At 36.5% G+C, this 19,330-nt stretch overlaps 1 protein-coding gene across 1 annotated transcript; it reads left to right on the top strand.

Annotated features, from left to right (window-relative positions):
* Positions 1-614: 614 nt before the first annotated feature.
* LOC146139384 (cysteine-rich venom protein pseudechetoxin-like) lies at positions 615-19,117 on the top strand. Its single transcript, XM_083392420.1, has 8 exons — positions 615-654; positions 699-885; positions 15,116-15,236; positions 15,749-15,864; positions 16,491-16,559; positions 16,982-17,097; positions 17,996-18,088; positions 18,685-19,117. Exons 1-8 carry the CDS (start codon positions 615-617, stop codon positions 18,777-18,779), a joined length of 837 nt encoding a protein of 278 aa, XP_083248546.1. The 3' UTR covers positions 18,780-19,117.
* The last annotated feature ends 213 nt before the right edge of the window (positions 19,118-19,330 follow it).

Here is a 19,330-nt window from a genome sequence, read left to right as displayed (position 1 = left end):
TTTTTTATGCTTTAATTTTTTGATAACGTTTTAAATTGTGTAACTTGGTCGCCGCAGTAAGCGCGCAATACATCGCAACAAGTCATAGCGAGAATTGTATTTTTGTTGCTGTTAATGTTTTAAAACCCAATATCACTACCTTTAAAAAACGATTTTTGCGCCTAAGTTATGCTGGTTTTGTAATTTATTTATACACTGAATATAAACATGTTGTTGCTACCAGGCTTAATATGCTAAAACCAAGCTCTTCTGGTATGCATTTGCTTGTCAAACGTTCCGCTAACTATATTCAGAAAGCCTTCATCAGGGAAATGTTGTTGCCCATGTGTGTCATTCCCTGATGAAGGTTTTCTGAACAGTTAGCCGAAACGTTGGACAAACAAATATATACCAGAAAAACCTATTTTTGGTTTGCTGAACTATGCGGTTATACGTCTGAATTATGCTGCTTTAGCAATTTGGTTCCGCTTAATTTCGTCCCGGTAAGAAATTGAATCGTAAATGGTTAAACAGCAATACTTCTAGTTAAAAAAATCGGGTATTTAAATCAAAACACAAAACATGTTGAATTTAGCTTAATCTTTATATCTAGCAAAATAAAGACATCTTTCGAAATGAAAGCAAGTCACTCACAGAGCGAAAAGAATATTAAAGGTAAACCAGCGCCACCAGATGGCTTGTTAATTTTTTATGCGCAGGTCGCCAGCGGCAGAAGAGAGTGCCAGGTGACCTAATTTTTGTTTATCCCATCACGGCCGAACAGCAGCAAGAGATTGTGAACAAACACAACAGCCTACGCAGGAATGTCAGCAATCCAATGGCCAGCAACATGAGGCAGATGTATTGGGACAATGCGCTCGCTCAGCTGGCAAGCGTACACGCAGAGTAGGTATATAAATGACCTAAAGCAGAGGCGTGCAACATACGGCCCGCGAGACCTATTTATGTGGCCCAGACTACATCAAGTAGCCCATTGTTTTTTTTAATTTTTAATTGTTTCAGAAGTTATTTGTAACGGAATCATTGGCATTTATCAATTTGTATTACGTCACACTGTCCGAACCTCTATTATTGCGTCATAGTGTGCATTGTAGTAAAACTGCCTTGTTTTGCTTGCTAAAAAGAAAGGTTGATTATTAAAGGTGGAAATTTAACAAGCAAGATGTAGTTTGCCTGCTTGTCAAAACGTTATATCAGTAATAAAAGAGTATAATTTCTAAGGGACACTATAGTTAAAAACACTATGCTAACTAGACGGGGGTGCGGTTGTTGTATATTTTGTCAGGGGGTATATTTTCAGGGCTTAGTGTTTATTTTCAATTTTTACTTTATTTTAATTTTTTTTTTTTTTTTTTTAATATTTTGTATTGTGTACTTTATATTATATATTTTGTTTTTCATTTTCCTTAACTTGTTTCTGCAAGCAAAAACAGATATGGGCCGAAAACTTCCCCACTTAACTTATGCGTTTGATGCGAAAGGGGTTCAAATATGGCGTAGATTTTGGGGAATGATCGAAACATATATTTGATAAATAGAATTTACGTAGATAATGCGTATGGACATTTCATTACATTTTGACCAGATTACGTGTTTGAAAATCAAATATTATCATTCTCTTAAAGCAGCGGTTCTCAACCGGTGCGCAGCGGAAGGTTGCCAGGTGCGCCGCGAGAAAATGGGAAAAAATGTTACAAAAATTCTGTATTATTTTAGAATTTTCGACTAAAAGTGGATTCCAGAAATAAGACCAAAATAACATCAACATCGGAATAAAACACAGTTCGGAATAAGATCGAAAAAGGACCAATAGATAACATACCCAAACCCCTATCGGACCAACAGTCCAGTGTCAAAACAGCGTCTACAAACGCCGCCGTTTAAAAAACATGGTCCTTATAAGGCGGTGGCGGCGCCTAATCGTTTTATATTCATTTCCTGCGGATGAGGATGTTATTTAGGCCACTTGGATTTTATGCCGAAAACGTGGGTTTTATTATGGCGTTGGTCAAATTTGGAATTCAAAGTTAAAAATTTAAATGACATATTCCAACATTTGAATAGTTTAAAATTGTCAATGCAGAATCAAAATGAAAACACTCATCCACAGATAAAATTAAAGCTTTTCTTAAAAAAGCTAGAGAGGGAAAGTTAAATTAGGCTATTTGGAAATGATACTTTAATCAAAGATGACCATTTAGATTTATCTTTTTTAATAAAGGACTATGTTTGTAAATAAACTCTAGTCACTATTTTCTGTGAATAAACACTGAGCAATATGACTGGATTCGTAGCCCCTATTAAAGTCCCAATGGTTGATGTGGGCTTTTCGCTAACAAAGAAAGAGGAACTTTGTAACATGTATCTAGTGGGGCTTTCGCCATAAGACCGCAATTAAAACAACATCAATTTCGGCATAAAAAACAGTTCGGAATAAGACCAAAATAGGACTAATAATACCTAATACTCGTAATAACGTTTAAATCAAAATAAGACCTAAATTCGTCCGAATAAGGCCTAAACTGCAAGAATAACGCCTTTACAGCCTTTTACTTAACTCCAAACCCCACCCATGACTTCAACACTAACTCCCCTAATAATTTGAACCATAAACCAAATTCTTATTCTACCCATTACTCGCGCCTAACCCCAAACAGAGGCAACCAATACAGTGCCAAACAGCGGCGCCCTAACGGCATTTTAAACTAGGGCACCAAAACGGCCGATGCCAAGAAGATGTCCCTTAACCGTCCCAGGCCATACCCTGTTTTTACTATTTTGGGCGTTATTTTGTCCATTTAGGTCTTATTCCGTTAAATTTTGGATTTATTCCGAGTTAGATGTTGTTGCTTTGGGGGCTTATTCTGTGTTTCCATCGAACTCTAACTAACATACTGTGTGTTTTTATAATATACAACATAAAAGGCCTATTTCAATTTTTTTTTATGTATGCCTGTCTCATTAAGCACATCGTATTTTAAAGCAGGGCTGTGGAGTCGGGAGTCATATTTGAGACTCGACGTACCGTAGTCGATTTGTTTTTCTAAAGTCGGACTACCTGAGTCCCGAGTCCGACGTGCGCAGTAACAATTTTAAAACTGATAATGCGGCCAACTGCAAATTGAAAAGGCGGAATAGCATATATGGTGGATATTTTCCAGCAATGGTTTGTGGGTGGATGGGATATATGACACCCCTATGAGGGCATAGTTGAAAATCCACTTTAATTTAGTTGCGTACATGGGTGAAATAAAGGCTGTAGAGTGGCAGCCGGACTTAGAATTTGACGAAATCGCACATTTGGCCGAAGTCGAACTCGAGCGTTGGAGTCGGGTTATTTTTAACCGACTCGGCAGGCTTCTTTATAGATAATAAAATTAGGAGCCTGATGTAATAACAACTGCCAGCATAAAACAAAATATCCCAACAAAGTTAGCAGTCGACTCGCTCGTCAAGTGCGCCGCCGCGTTTTGAAAGGTTTACGAGTGCGCCCTGGGATGAAAAAGGTTGAGAAACACTGTCTTAAAGACTAAAAATGGTTTAACGCCTATGATTTGCTATACTTTTGCAAACTTTTACTCGGTAATTTTTACCATGGCTTGGTCCGAGCAATCACTGTTAAAACAAACTTTAAATCTGTAGTTTCAAACAATATGAAACACACTATTATGTGCCTAATACGCAAACTATTAAATCGAAAGTTTTGCTAGTTGTTTAGGCCTGATGTTGGTATGTTGGTTGGAGCAACATGCACAACAGGTGCTAACAGAGAGGCGTACACTGCCTTATGATTTCGCATTTAAACTCGCGGCGGTAAATACACCCTATTGACACTTGATTATTAGGCGAAGCTTATCGCAAAGTAATTGGTCGCCCGAAAAAATGCTGACGCCGCATTTAAAGCAAGCATTATAAATATGTCGCCGATATTCTGCCTTGAACATCTCTACTCGCAATGCTTCCCTCCGTTAATTGTACGGTGGGTGAAACTTTATTCACTGCCTTACCTCTTTGTATATTACCGCGACAATACGATGAAATACGGTTTGGAGAATATTTTTCCAATCCAACATATCAACACACAATTTTAAGTTGTGTAGGCCTGGTGTTGATATGTTGGATTAGAGTTGCCACCAGATTTCGCATTTAAATTTGCGGCGGTAAAATAAGTTGTTCTTAAGAGCATTAAGTAATTTACTAAAGAGAAGCCTCTTTTTAAAATGCAAGTCGCATGAGCCCAGTTTCGGACGTGCCACTTCGCACAATGAAAGTCTCACGCGCGGGACAATAAAGCGCAGCAGGCGGTGAGTCGCTTCGTCACTTCACAAGCTGGACAAAGCAAGCGAATATGAACGAATTCTGTATGAAAGTTTATCTGCTGCTAGATGGCAGTCGTTAGCTAGAAAGAGCTAAAACGCAATATTTCAGGTTTTTGCCCCCCAAGCAAAGGCCCCTGGGGGTGCAGCCTCATAAACTTCTACAAAGCACCTACATACCACTCTACGCCATGTCTGAAAATTTGAAGGTTCTACGATGTATACTTTTTCTATAAAGCTTCGGACAAAAATCGGTCTGAAACATACCATAGGAAACCAAAAAAGAACTAGACGGGGGTGCGGTTGTTGTATATTTTGTCAGGGGGTATATTTTCAGGGCTTAGTGTTTATTTTCAATTTTTACTTTATTTTATTTTTTTTATTTTATTTTATTTTATTTTATTTTTTTTTTAATATTTTGTATTGTGTACTTTATATTATATATTTTGTTTTTTTCTTTTCCTTAACTTGTTTCTGCAAGCAAAAACAGATATGGGCCGAAAACCTCCCAACTTAACTTATGCCTTTGATGCGAAAGGGGTTCAAATATGGCGTAGAATTTGGGGAATGATCGAAACATACATTTCATAAATAGAATTTACGTAGATAATGCGTATGGTCATTTTGTTAAATTTTGACCAGCTTTCGTGTTTGAAAAGCAAATATTATTATTCTCTTAAAGACTAAAAATGGTTTAACGCCTATGGTTTGCTATACTTTTGCAAACTTTTACTCGGTAATTTTTTACCATGGCTTGGGCCGAGCAATCACTGTTAAAACAGGCTTTAGATCTGTAGTTTTAAACAATATGAAAAACACTATTATGTTCTCAATACGCAAACTATTAAATCGAAAGTTTTGCTAGATGTTTAGGCCTGATGTTGGTAGTATGCTGGTTGGAGCAAGATGCACGACAGGTGCTAACAGAGAGGCGTAGACTGCCTTAAGATTTCGCATTTAAACTTGCGGCGGTAAATACACCTTATTGACACTTAATTATTAGGCGATGATTATCGCGAAGTAATTGGTCGCCCGAAAAAAAAACTAACGCCGCATTGAAAGCAAGCATTATAAATGAGTCGCCGATATTCTGCTTTGAACATCTCTACTCGCAATGCTTCCCTCCGTTAATTGTACGGTGGGTGAAACTTTATTCACGGCCTTACCTCTTTGTGTATTACCGCGACAATACGATGAAATACGATTTGGAGAATATTGGAAAAATCGTATTTGGAGAATATTTGCTATTTGCACCTGTATGGTATGTTACTCCAATCCAACATATCAACACACAATTTTAAGTTGTGTACGCCTGGTGTTGATATGTTGGATTAGAGTTGCCACCAGATTTCGCATTTAAATTTGCGGCGGTAAAATAAGTTGTTTCTTAACAGCATTAAGTAATTTTACTAAAGAGAAGCCTCGTTTTAAAATGCAAGTCGCACGAGCCCAGTTTAAGACGTGACACTTCGCACAATGAAAGTCTCACGCGCGGGACAATAAAGCCCAGCAGGCGGTAAGTCGCTTCGTCACTTCACAAGCTGGACAAAGCAAGCGAATATGAACGAATTCTGTATGAAAGTTTTTCTGCTGCTAGATGGCAGTTGTTAGCTACAAAGTGCTAAAACGCAATATTTCAGGTTTTTACCCCCCAAGCAAAGGCCCCTGGGGGTGCAGCCTCATAAACTTTTAGAAAGCACCTACATACCACTCTACGCCATGTCTGAAAATTTGAAGGTTCTACGATGTATACTTTTTCTATAAAGCTTCGGACAAAAACCGGTCTGAAACATACCATAGGAAACCAAAAAAGACTAGACGGGGGTGCGGTTGTTGTATATTTTGTCAGGGGATATATTTTCAGGGCTTAGTGTTTATTTTCAATTTTTACTTTATTTTAATTTTTTTTTTTTAAATTTTTTTTTTAATATTTTGTATTGTGTACTTTATATTATATATTTTGTTTTTCATTTTCCTTAACTTGTTTCTGCAAGCAAAAACAGATATGGGCCGAAAACTTCCCCACTTAAAATATGCCTTTGATGCGAAAGGGGTTCAAATATGGCGTAGAATTTGGGGAATGATCGAAACATATATTTGATAAATAGAATTTACTTAGATAATGCATATGGCTATTTTATTAAATTTTGACCAGCTTACGTGTTTGAAAATCAAATATTATCATTCTCTTAAAGACTAAAAATGGTTTAACGCCTATGGTTTGCTATACTTTTGCAAACTTTCACTAGGTAATTTTTTACCATAGCTTGGTCCGAGCAATCACTGTTAAAACAGGCTTTAAATCTGTCGTTTCAAACAATATGAAAAACACTATTACGTGCCTAATACGCAAACTATTAAATCGAAAGTTTTGCTAGATAAGTTTAGGCCTGATGTTGGTATGCTGGTTGGAGCAAGATGCACAACAGGTGCTAACAGAGAGGCGTAGACTGCCTTAAGATTTCGCATTTAAACTTGCGACGGTAAATACACCCTATTGACACTTAATTATTAGGCGAAGCTTATCGCGAAGTAATTGGTCGCCCCAAAAAATGCTGACGCCGCATTTAAAGCAAGCATTATAAATGTGTCGCCGATATTCTGCCTTGAAAATCCCTACTCGAAATGCTTCCCTCCGTTAATTGTACGGTGGGTGAAACTTTATTCACGGCCTTACCTCTTTGTGTATTACCGCGACAATACGATGAAATACGATTTGGAGAATATTGGAAACATCGTATTTGGAGAATATTTGCTATTTGCACCTGTTCTGTATGTTACTCCAATCCAACATATCTACACACAATTATAAGTTGTGTATAATAATATAATAAATTATGGCTTTGAAGCGAAGGGGGTTCAAATATGGCGTAGATTTTGGCAAATGATCGAAACATACATTTGATCAATAAAAATTTACGTAGATAATGCTTACGGCCATGTTATTACATTTTGGTCAGCTAGCATGTTTAAAAAGTCAATATTTTCATTCTCTCTAAATGATTTAACGTCTATGGTTTGCTATACTTTTTCCAACTTTTACTGTGTAAATTTTTACCATGCCTTGGTCTGAGCAATCACTGTTGAAACAGAGTTTAAATCTGTAGTTTTGAGCAATATGCAAACACGTTTATGTGCCTAATAAGCCACGTTTTATATTGAAAGTTTTGCCAATTTAAATCCAATAAACGCAAGATTTATTTATTTATGACGCCATGTTATGACGTAGCTTTGTAACGTCGTCGTTAAGAATGCGTTAAACTTAAGCTTTTTGTTGTTGCGGCCCTTGTATAATTATATTTGCTTAGACCTGGTGTTGATATGTTTGAATGGTGCAACAATTACAACATGTGCTAACAGAGATGTGTACACTGCCTGTAGGATTCGCATTTAAATTTGCGGTGGTAAAATATTTTGTGTTGTAAGAGCAATAGGTTTTTTTACTTAGAGAGGCCTCTTTATGAAAGGCAAGTCGCATGTGCATAGTTTTACTAGGCAAGCCACTTCCAACACAAATGTTGCACGCGAGGGACAATAGGGCGCAGCAGGGATGCCAGCAGCCGCCTCGTCGCGACGCGAGCTGGACAAAGCAAGCGAATATGAACGAATTCTGTATGAAAGTTTTTCTGCTGCTAGATGGCTGTCGTTAGCTACAAAGTGCTAAAACGCAATATTTCAGGTTTTTACCCCCCAAGCAAAGGCCCCTGGGAGTGCAGCCTCATAAACTTTTACAAAGCACCTACATACCACTCTACGCCATGTCTGAAAATTTGAAGGTTCTACGATGTCTACTTTTTCTATAAAGCTTCGGACAAAAGTCGGTCTGAAACAAACCATAGGAAACCATAGGAAACCATAGGAAACCATAGGAAACCAAAAAAGAATAACGGCAAAAACAAGATATGTCCCGAAAATAAATTTTCGGCCCATATAACTAGACGGGGGTGCGGTTGTTGTATATTTTGTCAGGGGATATATTTTCAGGGCTTAGTGTTTATTTTCAATTTTTACTTTATTTTAATTTTTTTTTTTTAATTTTTTTTTTTATATTTTGTATTGTGTACTTTATATTATATATTTTGTTTTTCATTTTCCTTAACTTGTTTCTGCAAGCAAAAACAGATATGGGCCGAAAACTTCCCCACTTAAAATATGCCTTTGATGCGAAAGTGGTTCAAATATGGCGTAGAATTTGGGGAATGATCGAAACATATATTTGATAAATAGAATTTACTTAGATAATGCATATGGCTATTTTATTAAATTTTGACCAGCTTACGCGTTTGAAAATCAAATATGTTTTTAACGCCTATGGTTTGCTCTACTTTTGCAAACTTTCACTAGGTAATTTTTTACCATAGCTTGGTCCGAGCAATCACTGTTAAAACAGGCTTTAAATCTGTCGTTTCAAACAATATGAAAAACACTATTACGTGCCTAATACGCAAACTATTAAATCGAAAGTTTTGCTAGATAAGTTTAGGCCTGATGTTGGTATGCTGGTTGTAGCAAGATACACAACAGATGCTAACAGAGAGGCGTAGACTGCCTTAAGATTTCGCATTTAAACTTGCGGCGGTAAATACACCCTATTGACACTTAATTATTAGGCGAAGCTTATCGCGAAGTAATTGGTCGCCCCAAAAAATGCTGACGCCGCATTTAAAGCAAGCATTATAAATGTGTCGCCGATATTCTGCCTTGAACATCCTTACTCGAAATGCTTCCCTCCGTTAATTGTACGGTGGGTGAAACTTTATTCACGGCCTTACCTCTTTGTGTATTACCGCGACAATACGATGAAATACGATTTGGAGAATATTGGAAACATCGTATTTGGAGAATATTTGCTATTTGCACCTGTTCTGTATGTTACTCCAATCCAACATATCTACACACAATTATAAGTTGTGTATAATAATATAATAACTTATGGCTTTGAAGCGAAGGGGGTTCAAATATGGCGTAGATTTTGGCAAATGATCGAAACATACATTTGATCAATAAAAATTTACGTAGATAATGCTTACGGCCATGTTATTACATTTTGGTCAGCTAGCATGTTTAAAAAGTCAATATTTTCATTCTCTCTAAATGATTTAACGTCTATGGTTTGCTATACTTTTTCCAACTTTTACTGTGTAAATTTTTACCATGCCTTGGTCTGAGCAATCACTGTTGAAACAGAGTTTTTTAAATCTGTAGTTTTGAGCAATATGCAAACACGTTTATGTGCCTAATAAGCCACGTTTTATATTGAAAGTTTTGCCAATTTAAATCCAATAAACGCAAGATTTATTTATTTATGACGCCATGTTATGACGTAGCTTTGTAACGTCGTCGTTAAGAATGCGTTAAACTTAAGCTTTTTGTTGTTGCGGCCCTTGTATAATTATATTTGCTTAGACCTGGTGTTGATATGTTTGAATGGTGCAACAATTACAACATGTGCTAACAGAGATGTGTGCACTGCCTGTAGGATTCGCATTTAAATTTGCGGTGGTAAAATATTTTGTGTTGTAAGAGCAATAGTTTTTTTTACTTAGAGAGGCCTCTTTATGAAAGGCAAGTCGCATGTGCATAGTTTTACTAGGCAAGCCACTTCCAACACAAATGTTGCACGCGCGGGACAATAGGGCGCAGCGGGGATGCCAGCAGCCGCCTCGTCGCGACGCGAGCTGGACAAAGCAAGCGAATATGAACGAATTCTGTATGAAAGTTTTTCTGCTGCTAGATGGCTGTCGTTAGCTACAAAGTGCTAAAACGCAATATTTCAGGTGTTTACCCCCCAAGCAAAGGCCCCTGGGAGTGCAGCCTCATAAACTTTTACAAAGCACCTACATACCACTCTACGCCATGTCTGAAAATTTGAAGGTTCTGCGATGTCTACTTTTTCTATAAAGCTTCGGACAAAAGTCGGTCTGAAACAAACCATAGGAAACCATAGGAAACCATAGGAAACCAAAAAAGAACTAGACGGGGGTGCGGTTGTTGTATATTTTGTCAGGGGATATATTTTCAGGGCTTAGTGTTTATTTTCAATTTTTACTTTATTTTAATTTTTTTTTTTTTTTAATTTTTTTTTTAATATTTTGTATTGTGTACTTTATATTATATATTTTGTTTTTCATTTTCCTTAACTTGTTTCTGCAAGCAAAAACAGATATGGGCCGAAAACTTCCCCAATTAAAATATGCCTTTGATGCGAAAGGGGTTCAAATATGGCGTAGAATTTGGGGAATGATCGAAACATATATTTGATAAATAGAATTTACTTAGATAATGCATATGGCTATTTTATTCAATTTTGACCAGCTTACGTGTTTGAAAATCAAATATTATCATTCTCTTAAAGACTAAAAATGGTTTAACGCCTATGGTTTGCTATACTTTTGCAAACTTTCACTAGGTAATTTTTTACCATAGCTTGGTCCGAGCAATCACTGTTAAAACAGGCTTTAAATCTGTCGTTTCAAACAATATGAAAAACACTATTACGTGCCTAATACGCAAACTATTAAATCGAAAGTTTTGCTAGATAAGTTAAGGCCTGATGTTGGTATGCTGGTTGGAGCAAGATGCACAACAGGTGCTAACAGAGAGGCGTACACTGCCTTAAGATTTCGCATTTAAACTTGCGGCGGTAAATACACCCTATTGACACTTAATTATTAGGCGAAGCTTATCGCGAAGTAATTGGTCGCCCCAAAAAATGCTGACGCCGCATTTAAAGCAAGCATTATAAATGTGTCGCCGATATTCTGCCTTGAACATCCCTACTCGAAATGCTTCCTTCCGTTAATTGTACGGTGGGTGAAACTTTATTCACGGCCTTACCTCTTTGTGTATTACCGCGACAATACGATGAAATACGATTTGGAGAATATTGGAAACATCGTATTTGGAGAATATTTGCTATTTGCACCTGTTCTGTATGTTACTCCAATCCAACATATCTACACACAATTATAAGTTGTGTATAATAATATAATAACTTATGGCTTTGAAGCGAAGGGGGTTCAAATATGGCGTAGATTTTGGCAAATGATCGAAACATACATTTGATCAATAAAAATTTACGTAGATAATGCTTACGGCCATGTTATCACATTTTGGTCAGCTAGCATGTTTAAAAAGTCAATATTTTCATTCTCTCTAAATGATTTAACGTCTATGGTTTGCTATACTTTTTCCAACTTTTACTGTGTAAATTTTTACCATGCCTTGGTCTGAGCAATCACTGTTGAAACAGAGTTTAAATCTGTAGTTTTGAGCAATATGCAAACACGTTTATGTGCCTAATAAGCCACGTTTTATATTGAAAGTTTTGCCAATTTAAATCCAATAAACGCAAGATTTATTTATTTATGACGCCATGTTATGACGTAGCTTTGTAACGTCGTCGTTAAGAATGCGTTAAACTTAAGCTTTTTGTTGTTGCGGCCCTTGTATAATTATATTTGCTTAGACCTGGTGTTGATATGTTTGAATGGTGAAACAATTACAACATGTGCTAACAGAGATGTGTACACTGCCTGTAGGATTCGCATTTAAATTTGCGGTGGTAAAATATTTTGTGTTGTAAGAGCAATAGGTTTTTTTACTTAGAGAGGCCTCTTTATGAAAGGCAAGTCGCGTGTGCATAGTTTTACTAGGCAAGCCACTTCCAACACAAATGTTGCACGCGCGGGACAATAGGGCGCAGCAGGGATGCCAGCAGCCGCCTCGTCGCGACGCGAGCTGGACAAAGCAAGCGAATATGAACGAATTCTGTATGAAAGTTTTTCTGCTGCTAGATGGCTGTCGTTAGCTAAAAAGTGCTAAAACGCAATATTTCAGGTTTTTACCCCCCAAGCAAAGGCCCCCGGGAGTGCAGCCTCATAAATTTTTACAAAGCACCTACATACCACTCTACGCCATGTCTGAAAATTTGAAGGTTCTACGATGTCTACTTTTTCTATAAAGCTTCGGACAAAAGTCGGTCTGAAACAAACCATAGGAAACCATAGGAAACCATAGGAAACCAAAAAAGAATAACGGCAAAAACAAGATATGCCCCGAAAATAAATTTTCGGCCCATATAACTAAACGGGTGTGCGGTTGTTGTATGTTTTGTCAGGGGGTATATTTTCAGGGCTTGGTGTTTATTTTCAATTTTTACTTTATTTTATTTTATTTTTTTTATTTTTTTTATTTTTTAATATTTTGTATTGTGTACTTTATATTATATATTTTGTTTTTTATTTTCCTTAACTTGTTTCTGCAAGCAAAAACAGATATGGGCCGAAAACTTCCCACTTAAAATATGCCTTTGATGCGAAAGGGGTTCAAATATGGCGTAGAATTTGGGGAATGATCGAAACATAGATTTGATAAATAGAATTTACGTAGATAATGCGTATGGTCATTTTATTAAATTTTGATCAGCTTACGTGTTTGAAAAGCAAATATTATTATTCTCTTAAAGACTAAAAATGGTTTAACGCCTATATGGTTTGCTATACTTTTGCAAACTTTTACTCGGTAATTTTTTACCATGGCTTGGGCCGAGCAATCACTGCTAAAACAGGCTTTAAATCTGTAGTTTTAAACAATATGAAAAACACTATTATGTTCTCAATACGCAAACTATTAAATCGAAAGTTTTGCTAGATGTTTAGGCCTGATGTTGGTAGTATGCTGGTTGGAGCAAGATGCACGACAGGTGCTAACAGAGAGGCGTAGACTGCCTTAAGATTTCGCATTTAAACTTGCGGCGGTAAATACACCCTATTGACACTTAATTATTAGGCGAAGATTATCGCGAAGTAATTTGTCGCCCGAAAAAAAACTAACGCCGCATTGAAAGCAAGCATTATAAATGAGTCGCCGATATTCTGCTTTGAACATCTCTACTCGCAATGCTTCCCTCCGTTAATTGTACGGTGGGTGAAACTTTATTCACGGCCTTACCTCTTTGTGTATTACCGCGACAATACGATGAAATACGATTTGGAGAATATTGGAAAAATCGTATTTGGAGAATATTTGCTATTTGCACCTGTATAGTATGTTACTCCAATCCAACATATCAACACGCAATTTTAAGTTGTGTAGGCCTGGTGTTGATATGTTGGATTAGAGTTGCCACCAGATTTCGCATTTAAATTTGCGGCGGTAAAATAAGTTGTTTCTTAACAGCATTAAGTAATTTTACTAAAGAGAAGCCTCATTTTAAAATGCAAGTCGCACGAGCCCTGTTTAGGACGTGCCACTTCGCACAATGAAAGTCTCACGCGCGGGACAATAAAGCGCAGCAGGCGGTAAGTCGCTTCGTCACTTCACAAGCTGGACAAAGCAAGCGAATATGAACGAATTTAAACATACCATAGGAAACCATAGGAAACCATAGGAAACCATAGGAAACCATAGGAAACCATAGGAAACCATAGGAAACCATAGGAAACCATAGGAAACCAAAAAAGAATAACGGCAAAAACAAGATATGTCCCGAAAATAAATTTTCGGCCCATATAATAACGGCAAAAACAAGATATGTCCCGAAAATAAATTTTCGGCCCATATAATTATGATAGCGTTGTAGGTCAATTGCGGGTTGATAAAATGCTGCAATTGAAAAAGTCTTTGAGCAAACAACAAGAGGTATTTCATTGTTATAAAAAAGACGTTGAGCTTGTTACAAAACTGGGCTATAAGTTATCGAAAGCAATTGCCGAAAAGGAAAGCTTGTTCAAGACAAAATTCAAGAATCAGCTCACAGATGAGCAACTGTTAAGTGAACTTCGAGTTGGCACTTCTGCCAAAACTAACAAGATCTCTGGTGGGAGAAGATATCACACATCTCATTAATCGCTTAAATAATGAGTAACTTGATTCTACACGGTTTTCCAATAAAAAAATTGTTTAAAAAATATATATGTTGTTCGATTGTCCGGCCCGCACCACCCTCATAGTTATACATTATAGCCCGCTGCGATAAACAGTTGCACGCCCCTGACCTAAAGGAATTACAGCTTTGAAATTATCTTGGTAGACAGCGTTGGTATTGTCGATTCCCGACCAGCTCCCATTATGACTGTTAAGAACAGTTTTTAGGGTTATTTTCGACGTCGTGAGTTAAATTTGCGACAGAAAAGCATTTTACTGATTTCACACTCGGAAGTTTGTAGCCAGGGCCCAGGGGTCTCGAAACGTTTTTTCTTAAAGGGCTTGATAACTGCAAGGCCCTCACATCGCGGGCCGGATCAATGTTAGAATTAACGATCACGGGGCGAATATAATATTTTTTGTCGAACTTGTTCGAGTAACTTAATTGTCGTTATACGAAGAAAATATTAATACCTATGTGCAATAAAAACTGTAGTGACCCACAATAAATTGTCGTATAGTTCAACTTTAACATGCTTTTGTAAATTTACGTTGAATTGCAATCGACAACACTTTAACTGTACTTCATCTTTATTAAGGAAATATACCGCTGGACTGATTTAAATTGACTATTCGGGCTCAATCTGGCCCGCGGTTCGTACTTTATTAACCCCTGGGACATACGATTTAATATCCACTCATTGCAACATAAAATTGTAACGACACAAATCAGATATAACCAGCAAGTTAACTTCAGACTTGGTTATGAAAACAAAACTTTTTGCAAAAACACATTTTGTTCTGTAGCTTGATACTTTAACTGAAGATGATATAAAAACGTCTAAATCAAGATGATGTCGATTTTTTTTTACCTTTTTGGCTTTATTTATCAAGTTACATTACGGATCCGTACATTCTGTTCTGTTTTGTAGGAAATGCACGTTAGAACACAGTGTTGGCCAGAGAACCCAAGAGTTTGCCACAGTCGGTGAGAATACTGGGAAATCGGGAGCCTCAAACTATAAGAACATAATTCAACAGTGGTTTGACGAGGTATTTTCACTAAAGATATACTGTGCAATTAAGCAAGACCAGTTCGGTTTAGGTTGGTCATTTTAAAAGCGCAACAACGCTTCGTTTTGACGCTTAGTTCCGTCGTTAGCAAGGCCGAACTAATTTACCCGGAAAGTCCCACTTTTTATAAGTGATGTTTCGATTCACTTCTCAATCACATCAACTGAAGATGATACAAGTTCTTTATTAATTTGATGTCTATCTCCTCGACCTTTTTGGCTTTGACATTTATTATAAACCTATAACTTTTTCCATTCAGTTTGTTTTTGGTAATAATGCGGACAAATGCATAGTAATTTTACCTTGTTCTTCTCAGTTTCCGACAATTAATTTACTTGAGAAAAATATTTTTGAACGCGCCACCGTAACTGTAACTTAAATATGACATTATAATTAACCAGATATTGTCTATCTACAGGTTTAGTGATTTTTCGCTTAGTGCTTTGCTTTACAGTAGAAACTGCGAAACGAACTTTACCGTATTATTGTAGGTGTCTGATTACACTTACTCCTCTGGATCATGTGCTGCTGGTAAAAAGTGCGGCCATTACACACAAGTTGTGTGGGCCACTTCGTACAAGATTGGGTGCGCCTATGCCTTGTGCAGGTATGTATTTTATTTTTTTAGCTATACGCGTTTAGACTTGTTGTGAAACAAATCCTAATTAATTGGTTATATAGTGCTTTTACAATTTTTGTTTACATTTACCTGCATATTTAATAATTTCGTTGTTGTAGCATATAGGGTAATAATTGATACTTTGGCCTATTAGGTCGTGTGGCCATGAGATACTTAAATTTTTTCAATAAAATTAAAAATTTTAAAATATAAATTTATCAAAAAAAACGTGTAAAAATAGTGGTCATGTACATGTTTATACGTACCTCCTATCTAAGGTTGGAAACCAATATTTGTAATGAGTTTTCACACAAGTTGCTACAAAAACTATCTATATAACTTTCATTCCCGCTAAAGGCTTAAGAAATTTAATTTGCTACAGCGACATTAATTACGTAATCCTTACCAACAGTTCCAATGCAAGTCAATTTAAAGGTCGGGGTTTAAGAAAAAGCAAAATTTCTGAAAACTCACGTTACAATATCATTCAATACGCATATAAAAGTAGCTAAATTGCGGGTTGTAAAACGTACAAAAAACGTTGAAATCCAAAGGGTTCCGAATACCTCCAATTTATCTTCGAAAATCATCAACTTATCTGTTATTTTTCCCAGCAACCTGATCGGAGTTGGTGTACAAGGTTACGTTTATGTTTGCAACTACGGCCCAGCTGGAAACCAACTGTAAGTGTTTATGAACCTATCTTACAGTAAAGTATTGTTAAATCAACTCTTTACTGTGTTTAAAGGTATTTGTAAGGCAAAAAATCAACTGAAAAGAAATGAATCTTTAATTTTTTCCGATATAGGGCATAGGTAAAAAAATCACCTTATCGTGCTAAAAAGCATTTCTCAAACTGTGTATTTTGTGTAGCCTATTGCCTGGAAAGAAAAACGTTTTTTTTTTTATAAAACAATTGTTTTTAGCTTACAAATCAGGGACTTAACTCTTTCACTTAACCTTCAATGTGTATACCGATATGTCTTTAAATATGTTAGAAGTGCATTTTAATTTTACAATATAATTAGTCCTAATAGCTTTTACCAACAAAGTTTCGCATTTCAATAAAAAAAAATAGATAAGTTATCCTATTTTTTATAAACAGACAACAGGGCAGCCAAACGCTTTTGGAGAAACCTTACAAGAGCGGCAGCCCGTGTTCGGAATGCCAGGCCGGACTGACATGTGTGGACCAGCTTTGCGCCGATACCACTCTTGAAAGTATGAAAGCAATCTTAAAATTTGTTTCTGCACCTTGCATAAGTACAACGCTACACAGTTAGGGCAAGTTATGATCAACCTACTGATACGTATGCAATCGGCTCTGTTTTTCAAGTCATATCGACTTTTTATGACCTTCAGGGCATGTAGACTGCTAAAGCACTCACAGCTGGATTCGTCAAGAAGAGATGTGTCTTTAAGATCGGTTCTTTAAAGTTTATCTTGTGGGCACTTATAGGGAAAAAAGTCCTCCTCACCACCGAAAACAAGTATAGGTTTGGCTCTAACAATAAACCAGACCCGTACTACAGATGCCAATAGATAAATGTCTAATAATATCAGTTGTCTAACCAATTTAAAGTGTGAATTCAAGTCTCCCATCGCCTGCTTGCTTAACTTGCAAAAATTCTGCGGCACGCTTGAAATTTTCTCAAAGCACAATCGAGATGTGTCATGCTAAACAATTTTAAAACCATACAACAAATGCAGTCATGCATATTTGAGCAGGTGATCACAGTCTGAATCCAACGGTTCCTAAAGTTACTAACGTTAGGCAATCAAGCTGCAGCTAACCAAACGTGGACTTAATGCAGTAGTTTCCAGTTCTGTATTAACATTATTTGGCTGCCCAGGTAACGTCTCGCTACATTGCAAGCAGACCTACTAAAGAAAAAAAATGGATGAATTAAATTTAGACGAAAGATACTATCAATTACCTTGTATTGGTTTTGTCGGTAACACACAATTGAACCTAAAAAGCAACAATACCTAAAGCAGAAAAATCTAAAAAAACATACTATTAAGACCAACGACAGAATACAGCCAAATGCGCGGTAGTATCCAGTAAAGAATAAGATCGAAATCGTCTGAATAAAACCGTACCGGTAATTTTTTTTAGCTATGACAACAACAAGAAAAACAACAGAAGGCCTTCCTGTAGTCGGTGGACCCGCTGGGACAGCTACACAAAACCCAAACTACAACACGACTGGTATATACATTACTTGATCCATTTTCCGGCATTTGGTGGTATTGTTTCAGTTAAAGGACTAAAAATTGTCAGATGTTTGGCAAAACAAACCATTAAATGATATTTTATTTGCATGAAATTGGAAAGTATTGCCTTATCACTTAACCGCGAATAACGTACAGGGAAAACAAGTTACAGCTATTTCGGTTGTACATGATACAATCTAGAACAACATTTTTTAACTATTAGCTTATTGCCTAAATCCAAAGCATAAGTTTTCATTTTTTACTTAGCAAATTATGCTATCCAGCAAAATATAGGGCATTATAGCTATCTAAACTTTACTTCTTTGTTTGTGGAACATTTAGCACCACAGAACCAAAAACGTGCACAAACCTAAATTAATGGTTTTAATGAAAATTTCATTTCTTTTCGGCAACAATTAGCTTCAAATTTAAACTTCTTTTACCAACCCAATTGAAACTTAGAATTTCACCCTCGCTGGATAGTAAAAAAATAGGTCTGTAAGCATCGATAGAATATATGTTAGCAACGTTTTACCTGTGAATTTTGATGAACTTTATTATTTGTACTAATTCAATAACTTTTATTTACAGCAACGGCCAACAACTTGCATGGATATAGCACCCACATGAACACTTTACGATTGTTTATTGTCTTAACGATCATCTTGATAGTGTTTTTAGACTAAAGAGCCTTTGTTGAGTCTTATCGTTTTAAGTAGGCTACTTAAGATACTATTAGCTAAATTGATCATTTCGTCAGCCGTGTCTAAATTAAATGTGTTCTTGTGTGTATTAAAAATGCATGTTTAAACAACACGTGCTTGTAAATGGTCTGTTTTCTTCTCTTTATTGTCAGTTAAACTGTATTTCATTTCGAGCACTTTTTGTTCAATGCACATTTGATGTGTGAGTCGTTAATGCATGTTGTTTGTACAAAATGTACAGTATACTGTTGAAACAAGTGTACAACATTAAAGATATGTAAATATGTAACCTCTTCCTATGTTTTAAACACGACAAAGTCGCGGGAAAAACGTGTTTTTGAGTACACTAACTTGTTTTGCTCGTAGCACAAATAATTTGTAGGCCTATAGTGCACAAGGTGATATGCCCTTTTATATGGCTACTCATCTAGTTTTAGCAAAAGTCGAAATACGATAGATACAACTCAGATCACGTCAACATAGTAGTGCAAATGCATCATGTCTTGGATGCATAAGGCGAAATAAATGAGCTT

The sequence above is a fragment of the Ascidiella aspersa genome, chromosome 6, assembly GCF_963924565.1.
Source record: "Ascidiella aspersa chromosome 6, kaAscAspe10.2, whole genome shotgun sequence".
NCBI lineage: Eukaryota > Metazoa > Chordata > Ascidiacea > Phlebobranchia > Ascidiidae > Ascidiella > Ascidiella aspersa.
The sequence above is the reverse complement of the archived record's forward strand: the minus strand, read 5'-3'. Positions and strand labels throughout refer to the sequence as shown.